The sequence below is a fragment of the Monodelphis domestica genome, chromosome 5 (genome assembly GCF_027887165.1).
Source record: "Monodelphis domestica isolate mMonDom1 chromosome 5, mMonDom1.pri, whole genome shotgun sequence".
NCBI classification, from domain to species: domain Eukaryota; kingdom Metazoa; phylum Chordata; class Mammalia; order Didelphimorphia; family Didelphidae; genus Monodelphis; species Monodelphis domestica.
This window is the reverse complement of record NC_077231.1, coordinates 4,248,019-4,273,901: the sequence shown is the minus strand read 5'-3', so window position 1 is coordinate 4,273,901 and position 25,883 is coordinate 4,248,019. Positions and strand designations below refer to the sequence as shown.

At 55.0% G+C, this 25,883-nt stretch overlaps 2 protein-coding genes across 5 annotated transcripts in view; both read left to right on the top strand.

Annotated features, from left to right (window-relative positions):
- ARFGAP3 (ADP ribosylation factor GTPase activating protein 3) overlaps positions 1 to 25,883 on the top strand; it is a 137,349-nt gene that overhangs the window by 23,508 nt on the left and 87,958 nt on the right. The gene's annotated exons all lie outside the window — the stretch shown is intronic.
- Positions 1 to 25,883, top strand: part of PACSIN2 (protein kinase C and casein kinase substrate in neurons 2) — a 72,941-nt gene that overhangs the window by 28,624 nt on the left and 18,434 nt on the right. For 2 of the 4 annotated variants that reach the window (XM_056797481.1, XM_056797480.1), the window contains exon 2: positions 18,623 to 18,748. The exons of 1 other annotated variant lie outside the window; for it this stretch is intronic. In XM_056797481.1, the coding sequence (XP_056653459.1) occupies positions 18,689 to 18,748 (60 nt within the window). In that variant the 5' untranslated portion in view covers positions 18,623 to 18,688. Of the gene's footprint in view, positions 1 to 18,622; positions 18,749 to 23,050; positions 23,072 to 25,883 lie in introns of those variants that run through there. One more of the 4 variants, XM_056797484.1, reaches the window with a different exon arrangement.

Below are 25,883 nucleotides of genomic sequence, written 5' to 3'. Positions count from 1 at the left end.
GTGCTGCCTGACACATTTCCGGCCTCACTGAACGGCTCGGGTTCAGGAGAGAACCTCCTGTACAGCCTGGGAGTCATTTGAAGCCTCGCCACGGATGCCTCCGTGGTCAGCTCGCGCCTCAGCTTCTCGACTGCGCCCTTCCGTGCCCCGAAGGCACTTCGGGTAGGGGCAGAGCCAGCGGGTTGATGCCTTTTTCCTACCCTTCATTTCCTGCTCAGAATCAAGTATTGCCTCCGAGGCAGAAGAGTGCCAAGAGCTAAGCAGTGGGGGCTGAAGGGACGTGTCTGAGGCCAGATTGGAACCCAGAACCAGCCGTGTCTAGGCCTGGCTCTCCACTGAGCCCCCAGGAGATACTTTGCGTCTGTCAGATTCCTTCTTGTAGGATGTCAGAAAACGCCTTCATCCTCACCCACATTCCCCGGGCTGCTGGTCTGGTTCTGTTAAGGAGGCTGCTGGAAAGTCCCCGAGTGCCACGCCGTGAGCCTGCGCCCTGCTCTGCTCTTGGCCACTGGGCCCCGATGGCATCATTGGCTGTGCGCGTCCCTCCGAGAAGATGTTCAGTCGTGGACTTGGCACATGCAGAATTCGAACCCGGGGCGTTGCTGCTTCCCCCTCAGACTTGAGTTCTGTGTCTGCGCTGCGTGGAGGCCAGTTTGGTTTGGAACAGCTGGCCAGGAGGCCGGGGTTGAAGGCTGGCCGCTGCTCCGGCCGTGCCTCTTTGGGCAGCCCCTTCCCCTCTTTTTTCATCTTTGCAAAATGGCGGGGCTGGACCAAATGCTAGTGAAGAAACCATCCAGTGCCACTTGGACTCAGCTGGGTGGCTCAGGGGATAGAGAGCCAGGCCCGGAGACAGGCGGTCCTGGGTTCAAATGTGGCCCTATGACCCTGGGCAAGTCACTTCAGCCCCCATGGCCTGCCCTTGTTGCCCTTCGTGCTCATCCTGAGACAGGGTAGGGCCTGGGACGGGATGGTCTTAGTCACCCTGAAGACTAGCCTGTTCCCTGGCCGTCCCGGAGGAGGCCGGGCTGAGTCACCCGAGCTAATATGGGCATTTTGGTATCCGCTTTATTTTTAAGCAGCTGGCCTTCTTCCCTGGTTCCTGTTGCTACGGCTCCATAATATTGCTAGGAACCCGCTCATTTGTGCCCCCCCCACGCCCCCCCGTCTCAAAGTCCCGATGCACTAGAACTCGCGTAGCGACGAGCATGCAGAGCCAGAGTAGCGCTGACTCGAGGAAGCACGGGGCCGCCGTTTCCCTTGGTGCCGTGGACCAGGCGTTCGGGGTTCAAGTTCTGCCCTGAGCTGCCAGCCCCACCTCATCTGGGTGGGGCACGTGCCCTCCCTCTGGCCTCAGTTTCCTCCTGTGTAAATGAGATTAGAGAAGCGAAGGCGGTCCGGCCCACTCCTGAGGTTTCATCCTAACTGGCGGGCCGGTGACTCAGATCCTTCAGGGTTCCGGCTCGGCTCTGTCCCCCGCAGCTGAGTCACTTCCTCTCTGGGCAGGCAGTCGCCGTCTTCAGAGTCTGCTGGGACAGCCGGGACCTGAACGCGGGCCTTCCTGACTCGGTGCTCTCGCTAGCTTCCCAGAGCCATCCTCGTGACGAAGAAACCCAGCGGCGGAGAGCGGCTGGCGCAGCGCCCCGGGCCGGGCCTCTGTCTCTGCTTTCGGCTGGCTGGTGGTTTCCTCGTGTCTCCTCGTGTACAGACGGGTCTCCAGCTGTCACGTGTGGCGGCCCCCCCCCCCCCAGCATTAAGACCGGGGACACCGAGCACCTTCTTCGCAGTCCTCGCGTGTGCCGCTACGTGCTTCCTGCTTCGCGCTGCCACAGAGAACCTGCTGGGACCCTTTCCTGCCTCGGACTTTCGTGGGGTCGTTGCTGCCCTCGGGACTGGAGGCTCGCTGCACGCACAGGTGGGTGGCATCGCCCTCCGGCACGTCTCACGCTGCTCCTTTCCTGTGGGCCCCCCGCCGGCAGAACGGCCTCGTCATCTGCCCCTTTCCCGGCTCTCCAGTGGAATCTCAGCGTTGGAAGTGACAAGCCCCAAACGAGGTCACAGAGTCGGATACACCTGGGAAAGGACCAGAAGCCGCGTCATCACTTGAGGGTTTAGTGTGTCTTGGGAAATGCCTCTTGGGCCTGCGTCTCCCTGTTTTGTGGGGCGGGCCTCCCTCACCTAGTGCAGGATTGATGGTCCAGAGACCCCGAGCAGCCACGGAGCCAACCAGTGACCCGCCTACAGAACCCAGCCCAGGGATTGGTCGCCTTGCATCTCCTCAGCCAATAGTGTGCCGGGTACCATCTCGCATCGGCAAACTTGCACAGGCGGTAGTGGTGTGCTGCCTTTCCATGGCCCCCACGGCAGCGTTTATCCACAGAATCCCACTGTAGAGCGACAACTCCATGACACAGAGTCAGATTTTTTTTAAACCTGCGATATGGTGAAGCCACAGTAAGTGAAGCTAGCGTTATGGGGAGGGTCAGGGTTACTGTGGTTAAGTGGCTGCACTGATTTTGTCCCCACAAAAGCTTTTTACTGGACTCACCTACTGTCTTTCCCTTTGATGCTCTGGGAGGGATGACCCCCCCCAAGCCTGAGGCACCGGTGGCATTGTTCTTTGGAACCCCTTGGGGTGTCCTCTCCTGGAGGCCCAGCGAGGGGGTCAGGGAGCCCCGGCAGGGGTGTGCTTGGTAAGTGGCAGCGCTTTGGAGTATCTTTTGTGCTGCCCGCCCCCCTCCCTCTCCCCCTGACTCCCAGTGGCCAGCCGCCCCTCTGGGCCTTCCTCTGACCCTGCAGAACGTTCTCAGCTGAGATGCTGGCGAAAGTGCGCTTCCAGCTGGTTTCCGTCTGCAGGCTCGTTGGCGGCACACCTCGGGCCTCCCTCGCACAGCAGGCAGAGGAGCGCCGACTTCCAGCCTCGGACAATGCGAGCGTCCTTTCTCCTCCTGCAGGCAGCGAGGAGCTCACCCAAGCCCGCTCACTGAGAGGCCCAAGTTACTCTCACTTTCTCATGGGCGACATGGGGGCAGTAGTGCATGGCGCGGCCTCGGCCACACGCCAATTCCAGCGTCCTCTCGCCTTCCTCCTCCTCCCCAAGACCCCGCCAGGAGCGCCAGCCCCCCGGCCGGCACTGACAGACGGTCTTCCTCTGCCCTGCCCAGAGTTCTAGTGCGTGGAGAACTCATCCCTCCCTCGGATTCCTTGGAAGGCGGCTCCGGGCTCTCCACCACCTCCTCAACTGGAGTCGCCTTCGGTGGTGTTTGTGGCTCTGTCCGCTATCATCAGAGGCCAAGAAAAGAGTGAGCTCTGAAGGAGGCCCAAGCAGCTCGGCTTTCTGCCCTCATTGCTTGTCACCATGCCGCCTGCCTCTTGACCATCAGCCCCTTTCCCTCAGCAGAACTTTTATTTTTAAATTTATTTTTCTCCCATTAACCAAAACTCATATTCCTTCTCCCTGCCCTCTCATTGCGCACAAATAAATAAATAAGAAAGCCACAACCCTCCTAAGAAGTAAGGGTGGGCCAGCAAGCAGAGCAAATTCTCAATGGGTGCAGCTGGGTAGCTCAGTGGATGGAGAGCCAGACCTAGAGACGGGAGGTCCTGGGTTCCAATCTGGCCTCAGACACTTCCCAGCTGTGTGACCCCGGGCAAGTCACTTAACCCCCATGGCCTAGCCCTTACTGCTCTTCTGCCTTGGAGCCAATATTAAAAAAATAAAAAAAAGAACAAATTCTCAGATTGTCCAAGTCCACAAGACTATCAGCTCATGCTCCATTGACCCTCCAGGGGGCAGCCAGCTTTATCTTTGGCCCTCTGGACTCGATTAATTAGAGCTTTGAAGTCTCACACAATTGTTTTTATGATGTAGTTGTATGAATTGTTCTCCTGGTCTTGCTTACTTGCCTCTGCGTCAGTTCGGAGAAGTCTTCTTAAGTTTCTCTGAAACGCTCCCTCCCCTTCATCATGTGGTACAGCAAAATCGTTTTCCATCACATTTATGTTCCTTAACTGAGGAGCATCCCCTCCCCCCAATTCCCAATTCTTTGTCACCACAAAAGGAGCCACTATATGTATTTGTACGTCAGGATCTTTTTTCTTGTTCTTTGGATCGATATAGATTTTATTTTTAGAAAATGTACTTCCATGAACAAAAATCCACTTTCTCCTTCACGTCTACTTTGCCCCTTGACTACTCTGGAAAAGTGAAGGAGATGAAATCCTGGTGACAGCCCCACCTCAGCAGACAACGTCAGTTCCTGCCTGGCCACATCCAAGGGTGTAGGGCGTGGTTTGCGTGGCGCCTCTCCTCTCCTTGATGGGGGAGGGGGGTCTGTTTCATCATGAGTTCTCTGGAACTGTGACTGGTGCTTGAGCGCTCGCTTGCACTTCATCCTGTGCTCTTCTTACTAGATCACACTATTGGGTTGCTTGGCCTACTTTGGCTTCCAGACTCCGAATCGAGCTTTTATCTTCAGATTGGGCCCTTCAGATCATCTCCGCCTGTCCTCTTCATCGGGAACTTATTTGTGCCTTCCCAGTTTTATTCTTGAGATTTTTCCTCTCGCCGGCCCTGCATCCCTTGAAGAACGTTAGTCCGCAGGCCCCTACGGGGCATCTTCTTCCTTGGAAGCCTTATTCAAGTTTAGCATCTGTGTCAGAAGCTGCCCCGCTTTGCTGTTTTCTGTAGGAGGTTGTTTCGCCCTCTGGGTCAGTATTGTTTTCCTGTCAACAAGCTTCCCTGTCAAAGAATTTCCCTCTTTAGTTGGTTCTTCAACCTTCTGAAGGAAGGATGGGAATATTGTTGAGGCATGTTGTGAAATGATTGGCTGCCCTGCTTTGGGCAGGTGTCCGTCCCTGCTCTCTTGCCTCTGCTAGTCTCCAGACCTGCTTCTCTCCTGCTGCATGTGTTTCCTTCTCCCCAGAAGGGAGGCCTGCACGAGAAAAAGGTCTCTGAGCCACTCTGAAAGGGAGTAAACATGATGGGCAATGGTTGGCCTGGAAAAGACCAGATTTAGAGGAGACGTGATGGCGAGCTTCTAAGCTTTGGTCTCCAGAGGTGAAGCAAAGACTAGTGCAGAGAACTCCCCCAGAGGCCCTCGTCCGCCTTGTAAAGAAACGGGGGGCCGCTCAGAGAAGAAAGCTAATGAGGGGGCCCTCTGCTCTCTGGGGGGTCCCAGTGAGGTCAGGGGGGACTCCTGCCCTTCTGGCAGCTGGACCAGATCCTCTCCAGGGCCCTTTTCATGTGCAAGTTCTGTCTCTTAAGTGTAACGTTGCTTGGGAAATGTTTTCTAAGACTGAAACCCTCTTGGCAGGCTGTGCTGCTTACATTGTTAGATGTTGCTGTTGACACTGTATTAGATGGTTTGGCTTCGTTGTGTTCTAAGGGAGGGTTCAGGCTGGAGAAGGAAGAGGCTCCCTGCTTCTCTCCCTCCAAAATGACTGAGGCACATAAAGCCCCATTTAATTGTGAGCAAACATGTTCTCCGGGCATTGCATCCCCCAGATTCCCATCTCCGCAGAAAGAAAGGGGCTAGAGCTGCCCAGGGATCCAGGCTTCAGAGGAGTAAACAGGAAAGGCTGGGAGAAGAGGCCAGGATCACCCTTGTCTTGGCTGTCGTCACTCAGGGCCAGTCACACACTGGCGAGGGACTCCGTTTCTAGGCCTAGCACGGCTCAGGGCTCCCTCTCTTTCATCTCCTTAGCCACTCGTTCTTCTAGCCTGTTGAAATAGATTCTTGGATCTCACATATGCCACCTTTTCATCTTTTTTTTTAAGCCCCTGCCTTCCCTCTTAGAATCATACTATGTATTGGTTCCAGGCAGAAGAACCCTAAGGGCTAAGCAATGGGGTGAAGTGACTTGCCCAGGGTAACCCAGCTAGGAAATGTCTGAAGGCAGATTTGAACCCAGGACCTCCCATCTTCAGGCCTGACTCTCAATCCACTGAACTACCCAGTTGCCCCCTCATTGGTATCATCTGCAGACTGGATCATCAAGACACCTGGACCTTAATTGTCCTCCTACCTTGTGTTAGAGACCAGATTTGGGCTCAGCTCAGTCGAACAATTGTAGCTCTCAACATCTGATCACTTTGCCAATTCAGATCTCCTGAGCATTCTATTTCCATGGTAACTGCTAGTTGTGTGGACCTGGATGGGGTCCTTCTGATTCATGTTAGAGCAGCTCCCCTAAATTAATGTGTGAAAACATAGTGGGACAGCCCTGGGGGAAGCTTGCTGGGATGCTGGCTACCATGGCACATTGCTTCTCTTCCTGCAGCCTTTTTACAAAGCACATTTTATTCCTTCATTCCTTCATTTATTTATTCTTTCTCTCTCTCTCTCTCCCTTCCTTCCTTCCTTCCTTCCTTCCTTCCTTCCTTCCTTCCTTCCTTCCTTCCTTCCTTCCTTCCTTCCTTCCTTCCTTCCTTCCTTCCTTCCTTCCTTCCTTCCTTCCTTCCTTCCTTCCTTCCTTCCTTCCTTCCTTCCTTCCTTCCTTCCTCCCTCCCTCCCTCCCTTCATCCCTCCCTCCCTCCCTCCCTCCCTCCCTTCCTCCCTCCCTTCCTTCCTTCATATTCTTCCCCACTCCCCCCCCCCCCGAGGTGATAAGCAGTTCCACTGGGTTATACATGTTATCATTGTTCAAAACCCATTTCCATCTTATTAATATTTGCAATAGAGTCACCTTTTAAAGTCAAAATCCCTAATCATATCCCCATTGAACCATGTGATTGATCATGTTTTTCTTCTGGGTTTCTGCTCCCACAGTTCTTTCTCTGGATGTGGATAGCTTCTTTCTCATAAGTCCTTCAGAATTGTCCTGGATCATGGCATTGCTGCTAGTAGAGAAGTCCATTACATTCGATTGTACCACAGTGTATCAGTCTCTGTGTACAATGTTTTCCCGGTTCTGCTCCTCTCGCTCTGCATCACTTCCTGGAGGTTGTTCCAGTTCACGTGGAATCCCTCCAGTTCATTATTCCTTTAAGCACAATAGTATCCATCACCAACAGATACCATAATTTGTTCAGCCATTCCCCAATGGAAGGGCATCCCCTCGTTTTCCAATGTTTGGCCACCACAAAGAGCGCAGCTATGAATATTCTTGTACAAGTCTTTTTCCTTATTATCTCTTTGGGGTACAAGCCCAGCAGTGCTATGGCTGGACCAAAGGGCAGACAGTCTTTTAGCGCCCTTTGGGCATAGTTCCAAAGTGCCCTCCTGTTTTTTGTTTTTCTGAACTTGACACTCCAGGAATGGAAGAGGAAGATTGGCTGGCAGACCATGTGCTTTTCCGTTCTGCAGTTCTCATCTGCTCTTTCCAGAGTGTCTCGTAAATACAGCATGTTCATTTGCAGCCCGAGTCTCCTTCTGTTCTCTTGTCTATGTCTTTTCCTGCTTCTTGGGTGGGGGGGGCATCACTGTCACTTTCCCCACCCATTTTAAAAGGAAAACTTCCTGTGTGAGAAACATGGAAAGGCAAGGAAACTGGTGAGCACGTGGGCTCTGTTGCAAGCGTCTCTCTCATTTTTCAGACAATGTGGAGATCAGATTCTGCCCGCTCTCAGAGCTGCCCGTGTTCCCAGCTTTGCAGTCCCTGTTTGCTGCCTTCTCTGGCTCCTTCAGTTTCCTTTCAGAGCGTGGGAGGAAGCAGCCGAACTTCCCCAGACGCCATCTCCCTGGCTGATGGGCCTCCATTAGAAATGTTTTTGCACAAATGAGACCTTGCCTTTGAGCCGAAGGAACCATATTGAGTCCAAGGCAGAAGAATTAGGATAGGCAGAGGGGGTTAAATGACTTTCCCAGGTCACACAGCTAGGAAATGTCTGAGGGCAGATTTGAACCCAGGGCCTCCCGAGTCCAGGGCTGGCTCTCTCCACTGAGCGACCCAGCGGCCCCGTAGATGACTTCTGACAGCGCGGCTGGCTGTCTTCCCTCGAACGTCTCCAATAGGAGGCCTTTCTAAAAGCAGCTTGCTGCAGAGGTTTGGGGGGGCCTATTTAACTCCTAATTTTCCGGCATTGATTTTGTTTGTGCAGAAGCTTCTCAGCCCTCTCTGACCCACGCTTGGCCAAGGATTTCCCCCCAGCTGTGGAGGGAAGCCACCATTGCTTGGCCCTTTGGAACATGTCTCGCGTGCGCTCCTTCCTCTCGTCTCACCCTTGGATGATGACTGCGGCCTTGGGGTGGGTCTCCCCACTCTCGCCAGCCTCCCCTCAGCTCTCTGAATGCCCAGCACTCAGGGCCTCCCCAGGGCCCCCAGCATCAGGTACTCTAGCCGGGCCTCCCCCATGGGCCCTGTGGGCTGCCCCCAGCCCTGGCTGGTTGTCCTCTAGGCCTGCAGGTCTCCTTTTTCCTCCTGACTCTCGACAAGCCTCCCTGGTGCGCCTCAGGGAGAGCGCCTCCCCATGATGTCCTCTCCCACTTCTCCTGGGTGGAATGGCCGGGCTGCAATTGTTCAGTCATTTCAGTCATGTCTGAGACTTCAGGACCTCGTTGGGGGTTTTCTTGCAAACATACTGAGGGGTTGGCCATTTCCTTCTCCGGCTCATTTTATAGATGAGGAAACTGAGGCGAATGGGGCTACATGACTTGTCCAGGATCACGCAGCTAGGAAGGGTTTGAGGCAGGATTTGAACTCACATCCTTCTGACTCTAGGCCTGGTGCTCCATCCACTGTGGTGCCCGAGTACATGGTGGTTTGCTTAGTGCATCCCCCATTCACACTGTGAGCTGTCCATTGTACCCCCAGAGCAGGCACTGAATCCGTGCTTGAGGCCTTGCCTGGGCCTTTCCCAGGGAATCCGTTGCTCAGAGAAATGGCGAGTTGCCCACCCTGGACTTGCAGCCAGGTGCGTGAGCCCCCTTTCGGGAGGGCTGGCGGCCTGGTTTGTTTAGTTTGTTTTGGCAGAGATCTCTGAAGAGCTTCCAGGCACAGAGCGCAGGCCCTTCCCCTTCCCACCTCCCTCTTCCCTAGCCTGCTTCATTCCGGGGTGGCTCAGGCCCAGTTCCCTAAACTCCCTGGGTGGGGGTGGGGGCAGTGCTTTCTTGGCTGTCCTCAGGTTCTGGTTTTCCCCTCACAGACACTAGGCCTGCCTCCCTCCCTCCGTTATTTAGGACTTGGGAAAGCTTCAGAAGCAGCAGAGCCTCCTTTTCTCCCCAACTTCCTGTCCTGAGGCAAGGGCAGGCCGGAAGCACGAGGCCAGATCGAGCTGGGGCCCTCCGACTCCAGGCTCGATGCTCTGTCCTCCAGGCCTCCCAGCCGTTCCCAGTGGATCCACTTTTCAGCAAGCTGAGTCTGGCTGCAGCGGCCTGGGTATCTCCGCTCCGTGGGATCTCTCCTCGGTGATCCGGTGAAATTAGCACGGATGCCTTCGCAGGTCCCAGGCCGCTGTCTCCACAAGGAAGTGGTCAGACGGGCCTGGAGCGGGCCTCGGACCTTGGAGGAGAGGTGGGGGCAGTGAGCTCTGGAGTAGGAGCGGCAGGGATTTCCCCTTGGATTTGCTCTTTGCTACTCCAGGGCAAAGGGAGGAAATGGAGCAGGTGAGGCGGCTTCCAGCCTCCGATCTTGGGGGTCCTTCCCCGGGCAAGGGAAGCCCTTGTCACCTTCTCTTTTCTCACAGCAAGGTCGTGGCAAGGCTCGTTGGGTCTGAGGAACGGCCGCTTCTTTCCCCAGCCTGCCAGTGGCCCCCATCTAGGAGATCTGGGTCTGCTGACAGGGGAAGGAGGCTGCTTTCTTCCCATTTCCTGGTTCTTGGGGCCATCTTCCCCCCCCAGAGAATGCTCCCTTGGCATCTGCTCCTTCCTGTACCACTGAAGAAAACGGCCAGTAACTTCCCTGGGCCTGTGTGTGGCCTTCGACCGTGTCGGCCTCTCGTTTCTGAGTCCTCCGAGTCTCCTTTTCCTTGGGTCACCGTTCTTCCCTGTTCCTTGAGGGTGGTCTCCTGCCCTCTCCCGTGGGCATCTCTGCTCTTCTCGTGGCTGCTGGGCAGGCCCGTAGATCTGGGGCAGCTCGTGGACTCAGTGGAAAGAGAGCCAGGGCTGGAGACGGGGATCCCGGGTTCAAGCATGGCCTCAGACGCCTCGTAGGCAGGCCCCTTTCAAAAGACGTCTCGGCACATCGCCCCCCTTGGGCCTCTGCCACGTGCCCGCCTTTCCTTGTAGCCGCCTCGTCTCTGGAAGCATCAGCAGCCCTCTGCCGTTCCTGCTAGAGCACGTGCCACCGTGCCCCCTTCTCTTCCCTTGGCCTCCCCCCTAGTGTCCTGCTTGGCCCGTCCAGCCTATGACCCAGGCAGGCCTGTGCAAGAGCAGATCCCGTTTCGTCGCTCTCCGGCAGTTCAGGGTATCCACAGTCTCTTTCCATCTCCTCTTCCGCTGCCATCTGCTTCTGCTGGCTGCTCTCTGGGAAGTCTGTTCTGGCCAGGCTGTGCTGCTCGCCCTTTGCCCTGCTCTGTCCCTGTCGGGGTTCTTCCTGCCCTTCGAGGCCCAGCTCCGTGCTTTGACCCTCCCCCCGAAGCGCGATGCTCTCTCCTCAGATTGTTCTGGAAGACCGTGTCTTCGGCAGACTCTGCCTCGGGTCCTTCTTTGCCCACGTCTCACTCCCCCATAGGATCGCGAGCTCCCGGGGCCTACGTCGCACTTGATCCTTGGGTAAGCCTGACCCCTGAAGGTGGGCCACGCGGCCTGGAGAGGGGTGCCATTGCCAGCAGGCATTCAGCACTTCCTGTCATCAGCTGGATTTATTTGGCCTTGTTTCTGAGGGAAAGCCCAGCGTCTTTAGTTGGATGCAGGGGTTCCCCGATTTCCCCTCTACCCTGGCTCGACTGAAGAGCCTGGCATGGGGTCCTTGCCTAATTGTTGACCGAATGAATGAGGGTTCTAGGGGAACCTCTAAAAAATCGGTAAGGCCAAAAGTCCAATTCCTTTCCAGGCTTCAAGCTTCGAAGACCAGGCAGAGAGCAGGGATAGGCAGGGAAGGAAGGAGGCTGCCCATGCACAGGACAGCGATGGGTACTTGGATGTCTAATTCAGGAAATCAGTGCGAGGATTTAGGCCTTTGTTTTGTGAGGCCGCAGGTGGTCGGGCACTAGCTCACAGGAAGTTTTTCCAGCTCCTCCCGGACCGTCCAGGTGCTGCCCATTGTATTACCTGGGAAAGCGGCTCCATCAGGAAGACAATCTCCTTCCTGAGTGTCCTCGAACTGCACTGCGGCTTCCTGAGGCAGGAAACCTGCCTCCCAGCGGGTGGGAGGGAGGGAGGATCGGTGTGGAGGCCCGTGGATTGTGGCCATCTGGTGCAGCGGGGAAAGCCCAGGCCTGGAACGGGAGGGCTCGGCATCGGAAGCTCTGCCTGGGCCGAGTGTCTCCTCCTCCTCCCGTCTGGGCCATGACCCGTCTGGGCCCGGGGCCCCTTGTTCTGGCACGCCAGGGTTTGGCCCAGAGGCTAGTGAGGAGTGGAGGGTCGGGAGGGCCGGCTTCTCGCCTGAACTGCACTGTCATGTCACCGTGGGACCTGGGACGCGTCCTGGGGCCGGCTGGCTCGGCCTTCCTGGCCTGTGGCTCTCTCTGGGGGTCAGCCGGGCCCGTTTTCTTGTCTGTCTCCTGAGCTCCTTCAGTGACCCTTTCCAGAACTAGCGGACGGCGGGCTCGAGCCGCCGAGCCAAGCGTGGAGAGCATCCCGGGGGCCCGGGCCAGCTCTGAGGACAAGGAGAGCCGGCCTCCGTTGGAAGGCCGTTATGGGCAGCCTCGACCCCCCGGGCGTGCTCTGGAGTAGGAAGCAGAGACGTGGGTCACCGGCTGGGCTGTAGCTTGAGAGGTCTTTGGAGGCGCGACTGAGCGAGGAGGGCCCGCCTGCCGCTTTTGCGTCCTGCCCCTGGGTGGACCGAGCGGCAGCTGGCCCTTCCCTGGGTATTCGCGCCACTCCTTTCCAGCTGGCAGGATTTCCTGGGGGCTGACTGGGGTGGTTGTTTGTGGCGGGTACAGCCGTGTTTCTGGATCTCCTCCCGGCTCTGTATCTTCCTGGAAACCCCGCGTGGCTGGGGGCTGTTTGAAAATTCACCGGACGCTCTCAGTGCTTTCAAGGGCCAGCGGCCAGCGGTCTGCCCATCCCCCGATGGACGAGGGACGCCTCCACGGCGCCCACTCATCGCCGCCATTGACAGCTGGCGTCTCCTCACTGCAAGTCGAGCTCCTCGGCCAGCACCAGCAGCCGCCCACCCGGCTGGCCAGGGCGGCGTGCGTCCTGCCGGGCGAATCCCCACCCAGCAGCGTTCGTGGAGCCCCGTGTAGGGAGGGTCGAGCCCCCTGGCTTCCCCCTTCCTCGGCACAGCTCTCCTTCCTTTCCCACTTCTGCCGCTGGGTCTGCGCTGGCCTCGGGACGTGTGCTGACCTTTGTGATCGCTTCCTCCTGGAAGCCCTCCCCGACCCCCGCCCAGGCAGGGCCCACGTTCTCCTCCTCCTCGTGCTGCCCTTTGGGGAAGCAGTGAGGTCGGGCAGGGAGCCGGCTCGGGCCGTGAGTCACGTGGGGACCGTCAGCGCCATGTTCAGGCCCCGACTGAGCGCTCGGGCTCTGTTCCGCCCCCTCTGGCGAAGGATGCTGGGAAGGAATGTCTTCTGTTAGAGGACATGGAGGAGAGCTGGGGGAAATCGGGGGCTGGAAATGGGGGGGAAGGTGGGGGGCTGAAATCGGTGTTGGGAGAGCCTCTGGCTAGAGCCGGGCGGTCCCAAGTGTTGGAGGAGGACCCTGTTGGCTAGAGGCCTTCCGGGGACAGGGCCGGGGGAGAGCTTCCGTGCGAGCCTTGGGCTGCTTGGGCCTGGGAAAAGAACTGTGCAGCCCCAGCCCTCCTCCGTCAGCCTTTGTAAGTCGCGCCGCTCCAGAGTGGAAGGCATTGGAAGAGCCTCGCGGGTGACGCCCCTTCTGTGGGCCGCTGGGGCCCCACGCAAAGCCCTTTTCCTCCCTTCCTCCATTTTGCAGAGGGCCCAAGTGTGCCCTTTTCTTCATCTTCTGCCTCGGAGAAGCAAGATCACTGCAATCAGAGAGTTGTTGGTTGGGCCTAGAAATCTTCAGGAGGAAAACGGACCCGACCCGACGCGGGCAAAGTCCTGGAAGAAAACTGGCCCTTGGAAGAGCTCTGACGCCACTGCCAGCCGAGGCTCTCTTGGGCCCAGGAGCCCTCCGCACTTCCTGCCTGGCCTGTCGCGGGAGCCTCGGGCAGGGGCAGGCCCGTCCGTCCTCCCCTCAGTGGCCCCAGTGAACCTCCCAAGGCTCGCTCTGACCTCGTCAGGCCCCTCCAGAGAGCAAACGGAGACTCGTTCGTGGGTGTCCTGAGCCGCCTCGCTCTGCCGTCGCCGGCCTCAGTTCTGGCCCACCTCATCTGCCCTGCTGGGGTCTGGACGGCACCTCGCCGTGTTCCTGTCATCTCGAGGGCTCGGAGCCAGCGCAGTGAGGCCAGCTGGCCTTGGGCCAGGCTGCCAGGTAGGCCGGAGGCAGAGCCAAGATGGCGGCCTGGTAGCGAGAGCTGGACCGACGCCAAGAACCTTCCCAGGCGTGTAGGCCGAGGTCCGGCTCTGCCCCATTTCCATTGATAGGATCTCTTTTGAACCCTTCCTGGCCTTTGCGGGGGAGGTGACTCGGGATCCTGGAAACGACCAGGCTTGTAGTAGGGCTTCTGGAGATGGGCTCCAGGAGGGAGGCTTGGGAGGACAGCGGGCCTTTCCCCCGCGTTTGTCTCCGTCCTCCGGGATGCGGAGCCTCCCGGGGCATCTCCCCTCCCGCTCCCAGCTCTTAGCCTCCTCTCTGCGTTTACACCCTTGGATCTGAGCGTCAAGGGGGTGCAGGGGAGCCCTGAGTTCAGCTCCTCCCACTGTGTGGCCTCAGTTTCCTCGCCTGTAAAATGGGGATCACAGCCCTGCCTCATGGGCTGTTGGGCAATCGCACAGTAATACTATTATTGCCGCTATTAGTGTCAGGACGTGCACAGATCATTTCTAGTAGGCTTGAAGCAAGGCTGGGTTGTTGCTTCTCCCCGATGACGCCTCGTTTACTGCGGGACGTCGGCCTCCTTAATTAGGGCTTGTTCCGATTAGTAATGGGCATTTGGCACGTCTGACCCAGTGAGCGAAAGAGCGCGAATCATGTAACCATGGAAAAGACTCCCCCCAAATTAATTAATTAATTTTAAAGATGAACTAAACGGAGCCCTTTAAGATATGCAAAAAAAAGACCATTTCCCAAAAGTTACCGTGCATTTGCGTTGCCTGGTTGGAAGCCAGTCTGGGAGGACGTTGGGGTGGCGTCATGTCCGGACGCAACTGCCGACGCCCCCCTCCGCAGAGCCCCGGCCGGGGTCCCCGATGACTGGAGGGGCCTCGGGGAGCCTCCAGGCTCTGCAGGGGGAGGCTGTTCCCAGCATCCTGCCGGCACGTTTCAGCCCCGCGTGGGCCCTGGCTGAGGCCGTGCCTTTCGCCAGATCAGAAAGAAGCTGTCCCGGCGGAGCTCTGCCACGAGTGTGAGACGCGCGCGTGTGCCCTCGGGAGTCCGGAGGCCTGGCCTGGCCTGGCCGCGCTCTGCACTCGGTGCACTGACCGTGGGACGACTGGCCTCCACGAGGGCGATTCCTCCGCCCCAGGAGCCCGTGGCTTGACTCAGCGCCAGCTTTGTAAATTTGAGTAAAGCTCAGCTCTTGTGCCTAGGCCTTGGGGCCCTGCCCTCCCCTCCCCCCACCAAGCCCGAGGGTCTCTCTCAGCTTCTTCCTGTGCTTCTAGGACTGTCCGCCGTTCTGTCCTCCTTTTATCCAGAGGCGGCCCCCCTACGGACGTCCGTGCCCAGACATCTTCCCTTCTCTTCTCCACGCCGAACGTCCCTTTGCCTTGGGCCAGGCCTCAGTGCTGCGGGTCTTGGCCTTCATTTGTTCTCCAGCTTTTGGTGTCCTTCCTCAGCGTTGGCACGCAGAATTTGAACTCGGTGCTCCGGAGTTCTGTAAGAGCGCTCGAATGGCCATCCACATCAGAGTTCGGGTCCTGCCGCCTCCAGGCCTTGCCTTTCTTTGAGCCTCAGGTCTGTCTGAGCAGCCCACCAGCTAGTGCAGTAACTAAGTAAGGATGTGGCCAGTGAAGAGCGGGCAGAGGAGCGCAAGAGCGCCCCAAGCAAGCCCCTGCCGACCGCGGAAGCCCCATGTTGAGACGAGGCAGGTCCCAGCAGAAGGACCCTTCAGGGCCCCTGACTGTCCTCAAAAGTGGGCTGAGGAGGTGGCCCTGACTGACCGGGAGCTGGTGACGCTAAAGAGCTAGCCCTAAGGGGCAGGAGCCCATCCCCCACTGCCCCGAGCCCGGGAGAAGGGGGCCCCCGGAGCCTTCCCCTGCCAGGGACTCTTGGCTCCCCTGGCGGCGGGCTGAGACTTTGCACCTACTGTGGGCCAGCTTGGCGCCTCGAAGCCACTGGGAGAGAGCGCAGGCTGGCAGGGAGCCTCGTCCCTCTCCCCGGAGGGCCCCCTCCTCCCCTCCCAGCGTTCTCTTTAACGCAGGGTCCACCAGTCTGATAAGTCTGCCGGCCATAGGGTCAGGGCTGGGCAGCGTTCACACGCCGGGGTCATGTGAGGGGCTCACAGGCGCTTCGAAGGTGCAGTTTGGGCACGCGGTCTCTGAAAGATTCACCAGCGCTGGGATAGGGCCAAGGCCAAACGCTCGAGCTGCCCCCTTAAAGCCAGAAACGCTCCGTTGGGGTCTGGCCGTTCATCCCAACCGTGCCGTGGTCCAGTCCCCCCCCCCATCTTTTTCACAGACTGGGGACAAGAAGCGTTGGTAGCTCTGAAGCATGAGAGAAACGCTGACCATCAAGCATTCGTTTGCATGTCTTGGCTAGGATCCGGGGACCTTCGAGTCCCTGGTCTTCCCCAGGAGGCAGGAGGAGGGATGTGGCCTGTGCTCGGTAGCCCAAGGGTGCCAGACCGGCACTTTAGGAAGCCCAGAACAGAGATCTAGACACACAGATCATGCTTGTGCCTCAGGGGCGGGCCATGGGAGCTGCTCTCCGGGGTAACACTGACTAAGAAGCCGACGTTCACAGAAGAAATGAGAAATGAATGCCGTCAGGCCGCCGTACGGGCCTATTCAGCTTTGTCTCATTTCATCTACTTCCTTTGGCCGTTATTTCACAAAGACTTTGATTAGGGAACTGTCAAGATGCTGGCGTTTTGTTGGGGGGAGCCATGCAACACCGTGTCTAGATCTTCTGTGGACGTAGAAGCAGCTTAGCTTCAAAATTCCTGTTGGGTCTGTCCTTCCTAGTTTCTGTTGCAGGTTCGTCCAGTATGGGAGTGAAGGCCCTGTCCTCAGCACCCTCTCCTCTCCCTCTACTGTCTCTTGTCGCGAATCTGTTGCTCTCTTCTCTGCCACCCAGAATTCAGCTCCTAAATGGCCCTCAGCTCTTTGCAGAGGACTAGCAGACCTGCATCCCCAGGCCTCATCCCTCTTCCAAACTCCAGTGCCACATCCCAGGACTCCTGCTGCACAGCCACCCAGGTGCCCCTCAGGCAGCTCCAAGTCCTCTGACTGATGCAGGGCTCATTGGCCTTTCCCTTAAGCCCTCCCTCCTCCTCAGTTCCCTGTTTCCTTTGAAGACCCCAAAATTCCTTCCTTGTCCCGCTTTGCTCATTGATGGAGTAATCCTAGACCATAATCTGGAGGTATCAAGACAGAAAGCCAGGTAAAGGCTTCTTCTGAGCTCCCCAGATGGGCAGATCCCCAGTGGGCAGAGCCTTTTCACAAAACTTTGTGGCTTTGATGGGCTTAATCAACATGTACTTTATAGAGGAAAAAAAGTCCTTTGTTTTTTCTATGTGAAAACTCTCCTAGTTTTTAGAATCAAATCAATTCAGTAGGGTTGTTGTTCCACAGCCTTCATGTTACTGCCCCGTTGTTCATTGAATTTCTTTCTTTGGCACCAATACTGCTTGGGGAGAAATGAAGGAAGCCAGTCTTTGAATTAGTTACTGGCACCTGTGTAGAGCTGGTGTGGTTCCCCTGCCCTAATGCTGATCTAACCGAACATCACATATAGGAAGGGAAAATGTCAGACTGAAGGGAAAGACCCCCTTCTTGGAGCCATAGCAGCAGCCCCAGGTGGTACAAGTCTCCCTCTGATTTACAGAGCCCAGACTCCATGAGAAGCAGGGAGAAAGGAGGTCCCTTGGCCTAGAAAGGGTCCTTAGTGATCATTCTCTTTTCCCTGGAGGCCCATGTCTGGAACTTCTCTTTGAGATGGGATTATGGAAATATTCTATTTCCTCTTTTGTTAATCTAGGCAATTTATATTTTTGTAAATATTAATCCAGTTCACCTTGATTATCAGATTTATTGGCATATAATTGGGCAAAATCACTCCTAATAGTTGCTTTAATTTCTTCTTCATTAGCAATGAAATCATCCTTTTCATTTTTGATGCTGCTAATTTCATTCACTTCTTCATCTTTTTTTAGTCAAATTAACCAAAACTTGATTTTATTTGTTATTTTCAAAGAACCAGCAATTAGTCTTATTTATTAGATCAATAGTTCTTTTACTTTCAATTTTATTAATTTCTCCTTTGATTTTTAGGATTTCCAATTTGGGCATTTAAATTTGTTTTGCTAGTTTTTAATTTTGTTTTTTGGTTGTGTGCCCAATTCATAGATCTCCTTTTTCTCTATTTTGTTGACATAGGCATTCAGGGATATAAATTTCCCCGGAGTACTGCTTTGGTTGTATCCCATAAATTTAATATGTTATCTCCTCATTGTCATTCTCTTCAGTGAAATCAATGATTATTTCTATGATTTGTTCTTTGACCCACCTGTTTTGAAGGATTAGATTATTTTGTTTCCAATTAATTTTTAGTTTGCCTCTCCATTAATCCTTTTTTATTATAATTTTCTGCATTTGGTTGTGAAGTTTTTATGTCTTAGTATATGGCCAATTTTTGCATATGCTGCTGAAAAGAAGGTATATTCCTTTTTATCCCTATTCAGTTTTCTCCAAATATCTGTTAACTCTTAACTTTTCTAAAATTTCATTCATTTCCCTTACTTCTTTTTTATTTCTTTTTTTATTAGATTTATCTAGTTTTGATAGGGGAAGGTTGAGATATAGCTTTACTGTCTATTTTCTCCTTAAGCTCTTTTAGTTTCTCCCTTAAAAATCTGAATGTTATACCATTTGGTGCATATATGTTGCTAAATACTGATATTTATCTGTTGTCTATACTATGTTTTTTTAGGATGTAATTACTTTCCTTATCTCTTTTAACTGGATCTAGTTTTGCTTTAGCTTTGTCAGAGATCACGATTGCTACTCCCCATTTTTTTGTTCTGCTCCAACTTCTTACCCTTACTCTGTGATTGCTGGATCTCTCTCTGAAGGGAAGACTTGTATTGTAGATCTGAGTACATCACCTCTTCAGGAAGTTCTTGGAGTTTTTAAGGAAAATGTTGAACATTCCCCTCGCTATGGCAGATAGGTCAAAAGCTTTATTTGTCAATTTTCTGGTTTCCTCCCCAAACCCAATGGAATAAGCTCCACATTTTTACTTTGAGAATTAAAAACGAATAGACACAAACCAGACTCATCCTCTTTTGTCTTTTTTTTTAATAGATTTGAACACGGTGCCTGTGATTCCAAGCATCAGCCTTTGGGGGTTCTGCCTCAACTTTTGAAGAAATGTCTGTCACTTATGATGATTCTGTTGGTGTAGAAGTCTCCAGCGATAGCTTCTGGGAGGTGAGGCTCTCCTTCTCTCTGCTGTGGCTCACATGTCCTCTGAGTTCCTTTTCTTATCCACGCTTGGTCAAGGGAACTGTACTCAATGTATTCTTGGCCACATTCTGAATTTCACCCCGAGAGACTGGCTGTTGTGGCATGTGTTCTGATTCTGGGCAGGGTTCTTGTTCTCCAGACTGACGTTTGGCATTCCCAGCAGTGGAACTTGAGCTGACCCTGGAAGCTGGGAGAATTTGTTGGAAACTGGAGCAGGGTGGAGGACGAGAAGAGGGTTCTTCCTCTGTCCTGGGGGAGCAGCAGGAGCAGAAGTCGGGATGGGGCCGGGGGAGGAATGCCTGGGAGAGATTGGCCTGCTCAGAGCTGGGCCTGGGCTGCCGAGGAAGGGGGTGGCTTTGTTTGGGTTGGCCCCCGACGGACCCAGGAGCTGTGAGAGTGTGTCACTGGCTTCCCATCCCTTTCATGGGATCCTGGGCTTCGGTTGGCACGTGTAGGCACATGTACAGGGAACTCGGGAGCAGGGCTGTGCCTGCTAGTCAATAGAGCTTGGCCTTGGGGTTCCTCCCGTGAGCTCTCAGCTCGGAGGCCTCCTGCCTCCTTTTGGGGGGCTCACAAATAGATAACGGCTGGGACTATTTGTAAGTTCTCTGTGGTCCTGGGGCCTCACTGTCCCTGCCTCTGCCCATTTCCCCCCTTACCATCCACCTGAAATCAGGCCTGCGCATGGGCTAGGCAGTGGGTGAAGTGACTTGGCCAGGGTCACTCAGCTAGGAGGTGGCTGAGGCCAGGTCGGATCCGGGACCTCCCATCTCTGGGCCTGGGTCCTGTGGTCTCTCCTTTGGGATTAAATTTGTGGCTAAAGAATGCTCAGGCCCATTTCAGGGCCTCCCTACATTGCCGCAGTGTTGCCTGGCTGGTCTCCTGCCTCGCCTCAGGGCATCCCTCCAGGGGAATGGGCTGTTTAAAATGGAGCTGGCTCTGCCCAGATCTAGCCACCACAGCTGCTTCCCCCTCGCCAGATACTGCAGCATTTGGTCTGAGACCACATCCACTAGCGCCCCCTACAGTGGCGAAGCTGCAATTGCTGGATCCAAGCCTTCCTTTTTCTCCTAATAACCCAAGAGATTTCTGCGATTGCAAAACAATGAAAATGCAGGGGAGAGAGCCGCGGGCCAGGAGCCACGAAGACCCGAGTTCAAATCCAGCCACAGACACTTTGGCCTGCCTCGGTTTAGTCATTTGTCAAATGAGGATGACAATAGCAAGACCTCCCAGTGCTGTTTGGGGGTCCAAGGCAGATAATGTTTGTAAAGCGCCACAGGTGCCCCACAAAGATTCTCTCCCTCCCTGCCTACCCCGGCAAGCCACACCCAGAATTGTCCCTAGGCTGAGGCAGAACTTGGGAGTTTGTGGCAGGCCCCAGCCGGTTGTTGCCGCCTTCTCCAGGGACCTGCTAGCGGAAGCTAGTGACCCCTCGAGGAGCCGCCTTCCAGCCGAACAGAAGGAGAAATTGGTCACAAGTGACCACATGAAGTTGAGATTTGGGTTTTCTGTTTCTGCTTCAAAAGTGGCCAAAGGTTCTGAACCGCGGGGCAAGCGTCCCAGCAGGCCTTGAGGAGCCCCGGGGCATGACCACTGGGAAATCGGGCATGTTCCTGAGCCTCAGTTTCCCAATCTGAGATGAGGGCACTAGCAACGTTTTGCCTGCCTGCAGTGTGAGTCTAGATTGAATTGCTGGCCTCCTCAAGGAAGGGGGAGGAGAGGGAGGGAGAGAATCTGCAGCTCAGAGTTCTTTAAAAATGAATGTAACGGGGGCAGCTGGGTGGCTCAGTGGATGGAGAGCCAGGCTAGGATGGGAGGTCCTGGGTTCAAGCTGGCCTCAGACACTTCCCGGCTGTGTGACTCTCCCCTGGCCTAGCCCTGACCACTCTTCTGCCTTGTAGCCAATACACAGTATTGATTCCACGATGGAAGGTGAGGGTTGTTTTTTTTAATGACTGTTAAATGGAGGAAAAAATTAAATTTAAATTAATTTTTTTAACAACGAGGCCATTAAGCCAAGGGCTTATATCTAAGCTCACGGTCTCACGAGAGAAACAACGTGCAAACAGCTGTACAGACAAGCTACTGATGGAAAAAGTTGGAGCTGAGGCAGGTGGGGGAAAGCTTCCAAGAAAAGGGGAGATAAGGAGGAAGAGCCTCCGGAGTCAGGAGATGGAGATATAGATAGAGGATAGAGGAGAATGTGGTGGGAGATGTAAAGTATAAGATAAGGCTAGGAAAATGGGGGACTGGAGCCTCTCAGAGGATTTGGGATTTGATTCTGGAAGTGATCCAGAGCCGCTGACTGGTGGCATTTGCGTCCTGTGATTCCAGGAATCTCAAGCTCCGGCTATAGCACCAAGATGGGGAATAACGAACTGATTCCTTTGGATGCAGAACAACAGGAGCCAGCCAGGCGGGTGGGCACGCTGGGTAGGGCGCCGTCTCTGTGTCCCATCTAGCTGGCCATTGGAGTGGTTTCTCTTGTGTCTTCCTGGCTTTCTGTGGAAAAGAAGAACAACAAATAACTCCAGTTAGTGCTCTTCATGGATCCCTGCAGGGATTCTTCATCTTTTCTGTATCCTGGGCCCCGTTAGCAATGGGGAAGCCTCGAATTCCTCCTCAGAATAACTTTCTAGATTGAGTAAAATACATTGGATTACAGAGGGGAAACAAACACACTGAAATAGAGTTCTCAAAACATTCGTTTAAAAAACAGACAAGTTAATGGGCCCTGAGCTTAAGAACCTCTGGATTAGGGAAATGTTGGTTCCATTCATTAGGAACATTGTTTGGGGCGGCCAGGTAGCTCACTGGACAGATCTGCAGATGGGAAGTCTTGGGTTCAAATATAGCCTCAAATGCTTCTCAGCTGTGTGACCCTGGGCAAGTCACCTAACCCCCTTGCTGCTCTTTTGCTGCCTTGGAACTAAATTCTAAGCCAGAAGGGAACATTAGCTGTTTTTTTCTTGGGTTCCCTTTTCAGTTTTCTTTAAGTGCTGTCCAGAGCAGCTCACAGAATAGGCCCTAAATGGTTTGATTCAACAAGTGGATTCGGTGAGCGTTGGGAGCTATTGTTTCCCTGGGGACGGGAATCCGTGAACACCTGTGAGGAGCTGTGAAGTCGATGGAAGCCCAATCCGAAGCCATTTCAGAAGGGAGAAAGAACAGACTGAACAAGCCTGGGCTTCCAGTGCCTTCCTGAGAAGAGAAGCCTCCTCCCTTCTCTCTGCTCTCTCCACCCCATCACGTTACCTCCTCAGCTTGGACGGTTCGTGTACTCACAGAGGCCGGGGACCTTGAATCCTGTCTGGCGCCCGAGCACACTGAGTTTGCCTTTGAAACTTATCTAGAGTAAATAGAGTGATTGGTTCGGGTCTTGGGTTTCTGCCATCGCTGGGGAAAATTCACACATTCAAGGTCCTTAGGATGTTGGTCAAGGTCAGCTTTTGTGAGAAGCCTGAAAGCAGCTTGTTTGTGTGAGCCCAGTGTTATTTTCACATTTGGGTCCTTTGGAAAATGCCGTGTTAAGCGTTGTAGGTGTCCCATGGAACTAGAGTTGAGCCTGGACTGTGGTTCAAAGAATCACTTAATGGGGGAGAAATGGGAGCTGGGAAACTCACTGATCGATCCATCGATTAGCCACTTTCTTTAGGGCCTTTGGATACCCTCTGGAGGTCTTCTTTGAACTACAGTGTTGTCAGCATGCTTTTTTATTGTTTGCTTATTTATTTATTTGGAATATTTTCCCCATGATTCATGTTCTTTCCTTCCGTCCTCCCAACCCCCTCCTGTAGCTGATGCACAATTCCACTGGGGTTTACTTGTGTCATTGATCAAGTCCTATTTCCATATTGTTGACATTTGCACTAGGGTGATTGTGTAGAGTCTCCGTCCCCAGTCATATTGCCATTGACCCATGTGATCAAGCAGGTGTTTTTCTTCTGGGTTTCTGCTCCCACAGTTCTTCCTCTGGATGTGGAGAGCTTCTTTCTCGTAAATCCCTCAGAGTCATCCTGGATCATTGCCTCGATGCCAGTAGAGAAGTCTGTTACGTTCAGTTGTGCCAATGTAGCCGTCTGTGGACAACATTCTCCGTCAGCATGCTTTCAGCTTTGGTCATGCATTGATCACTCCTCTAACAGGGTTTTAAGGCGTGCCCTTGGGGCAGCTAGGTAGCTCAGTGCTGTGACTGCTGCTTTGGACTCCCTGCTCTGACCTGGTCGCCTCCCCCAGTGTCCCCAGCTTCCAGCGCCAAGATGCGAGATTCCTGATGTTCCAGAGGTTAGAAACCTAACTTTTACTGGGTTCACACACAGGTTCAGGATTCAGAAAAAGAACCGGGAACCCTTAGACCAAGGTCCCTGCAGAGAAAAATGACCTCAGAGTGTGGGAAGGGAGAGTGGTGAATGGGCCTGCGTGTCTAGGGGGCTTGAAGGAGGCAGAATAGACCCTCTAGCCTCTTCTCCCCATATCCATCTCCTAGACTCATTCCTGCCATTCTGCTCTCCTCAGGGAGATCTGTGCTCCCTTAAAGATTGTCCCATTAGAGCAGGGATCCCCAAACCACGGCCCCCTGAGGCCATGGATCCGACCCCCACTGCACTTCCGGAAGGGGCACCTCTTTCACTGGTGGTCAGTGAGAGGAGCACTGTATGTGGCGGCAAAGCACAGCATCGCTCACGTACAGCACTACTTCCGGTGACGTCATCCTTTGCAGGGCGCCTTGTTCTGAGAGTAACTGAACAAGAACGAGGCGCTGCACAAAGGGTTACGGTGTTGCACAATGGGAGACGTCAGCATGGGGAGCGGCGATCTGGGGGAGGGGATTCCGCACTGTGTGTACTGTTGCCCGGTTAGGGTTTTATAGTCCGGCTCTCCAACGGTCTGAGGGACAGTGAGTGAACTCTGGCCCCCTGTGTAAAAAGTTGGAGGACATGATTGGGTTCCGCCTAACTTCTGATCGCTTTGTCATTTGGGGATTCCAGAACCAGATTCCCCAGTGAACCACATGTAGCAAAGAAAACTCATTTATCCCAATGGGAGCAAAGCAGCGCATGGGCCGAAGCTCCCGAGGTGCGGGGGTGGCAGAGCCTGCTGGCTCCTCTCATCCCTTCCCAAAGTCTTATTCTCTCTTCAGCAACCCGAAGGGACTCCTTGGCCCTGGAAGAAGACTGGAAGCGTCCCCAGAAGGGTCCTGAAGTGGGACAGGCCGAGCGGGGATCCTCCCCTCCGACTCCTCCCTGCCCTTTCGGCAGACTTTGGGGCAGGGCTTACGTCCTAGAAAGAAGGAGGCTCCTTTGAGAGTCTCGTTCCGGGAGCCCCGATCCAGAAGAGCTTTGTGAGCCGGCCCGCCAGATGGAAGACGGCACTCGGGAAACGCTTGGCTGGTGAAGAGCGTCTTGGGGAGTCCCCCGTCCCGGAAGTCATGAGAGCTGATGGTCGCTGGTGCGAGGTTCTGTCCTCGGCCGTTAGTGCTGTTAGTGATTCCGATGCAGCTTGTGCTAAGCGTTTCTGGCCCGGCACCCTCCCCCCTCTGCTGCCGGCGTCTCAGAGAGGCACCCCTGGGTGCTTCCTGACATGACGGGGAGGTTCTAGAGCTGAGATGGCAGTTTCAGAACGACGGTCCCTCTTTGGGCTTCACCCCCACCAGGGAGCCTCCTTTTACCTGGTCAAAGCATTGTTGTCCTTCCTTCCTTCCTTCCTTCCTTTGAAGAGGACTGATGACACTATGCAGGAATCGTGTCCCGACTCCTGGGTGGATATTTTCTGCTACAAGGGAGGGAGATATTCAGAAAGGAAATGAGAGCCAGGCCTAGAGACAGGAGGTCCTGGGTTCCAATCTGGCCTCAGACACTTCCCAGCTGTGTGACCCTGGGCAAGTCACTTGACCCCCCATTGCCTAGCCCTTACCACTCTTCTGCCTTGGAGCCAATACACAGTATTGACTCTAATGGAAGGTGAGGGTTTAAAAAGAAGGACCCAAAAGCACTGGCTGCCTTCCGCCATGACACCTGTTTCTGAATATCGACCTGAAACTGAAATACGGGAAGCTGAGAAACAAATCAGAGGTCAAGTTCGTCCTTTCCGCTGTTCAAGGTGTGCATCGTCTGAGAGGGCCAAAGCAGCCCCGACCCCTCCATCGCCGGAGCCGCCCTTCAGGGACCTCGCGGGCTGCCGAACGCGCACAGGGGGCCCCCTCGGAGTGGGGGCGCCCGCTCGGACGCCTGCGTGGCCCGTGCGGGGAACGTGGAGGGGAGCCCCGGGAGAGACGGCCCGAGGCTGGCGATGAGCCGGCCTGCCCTTGGCCAGGGCAGAGCTAAAGAAGAGCAAATAGACACGGTTAGTGGGAGCGCGGGGGACGGCAGTAAAGCAGAAAAGGGGGGCCGAGCCCGAGTGTGGAGGGGCCCGAGCAGGAGTCGCCGTCTTACCCAGAGACTTCTCAGAGGCCCTGCAGCCGGGCTGATCCGGGAGCCGGCCGGACTCTCGAGGCTGGACAGAGACCCGGCCCAGCCAGCGTCCCTTTGGCTTTCAGGTGTGGACAAATGACCGGGAGTGAGGAAATGGAGATGCTGTAGGAGCGCAGCCACCGAGCGCACCTGGGACGGAGGCGAAGGAAAGAGCACCGAGCCGGGCCGCCCCGGGACTCAGCTTCCTCATTTGTACAAACGAAAAGGCTGGGCCAGGTGCCCGCTGCCTTCTGTAGTCCTAGAGTGGCGCTGAGCGTCTTCTTTGGGGCTGCGAGGATTTCCAAGGCCTCGTTCAAGAGGCCAGCACATGGTGCGGGCAAGTGGGTACCCTGAGAGTGCGTGTGTCCTTCTCTCCCTCTCTGTCTGTCTGTCTCCCCCCCCCTCTCTCCCCCCTCTGTCTCTTTCCCTCTCTCTCTCCCCCTCTTCCTCTCTCTCTCTCTCTCTCCCCCCTCCTCCCTTCCTCTCTCCCTCTCTCTCTCTGTCTCTCTCTCTCTCTGTCTCTCTCCCTCTCTCTCTCTCCCTCTCTCCCTCTCTCCCCTCTCCCTCCCTCCTCTCTCTCCTTCCCTCCCCTCTCTCTCTCCCCCTCTTCCCTCTCTCTCTCTCCCTCTCTCCCTCTCCCTCCCTCC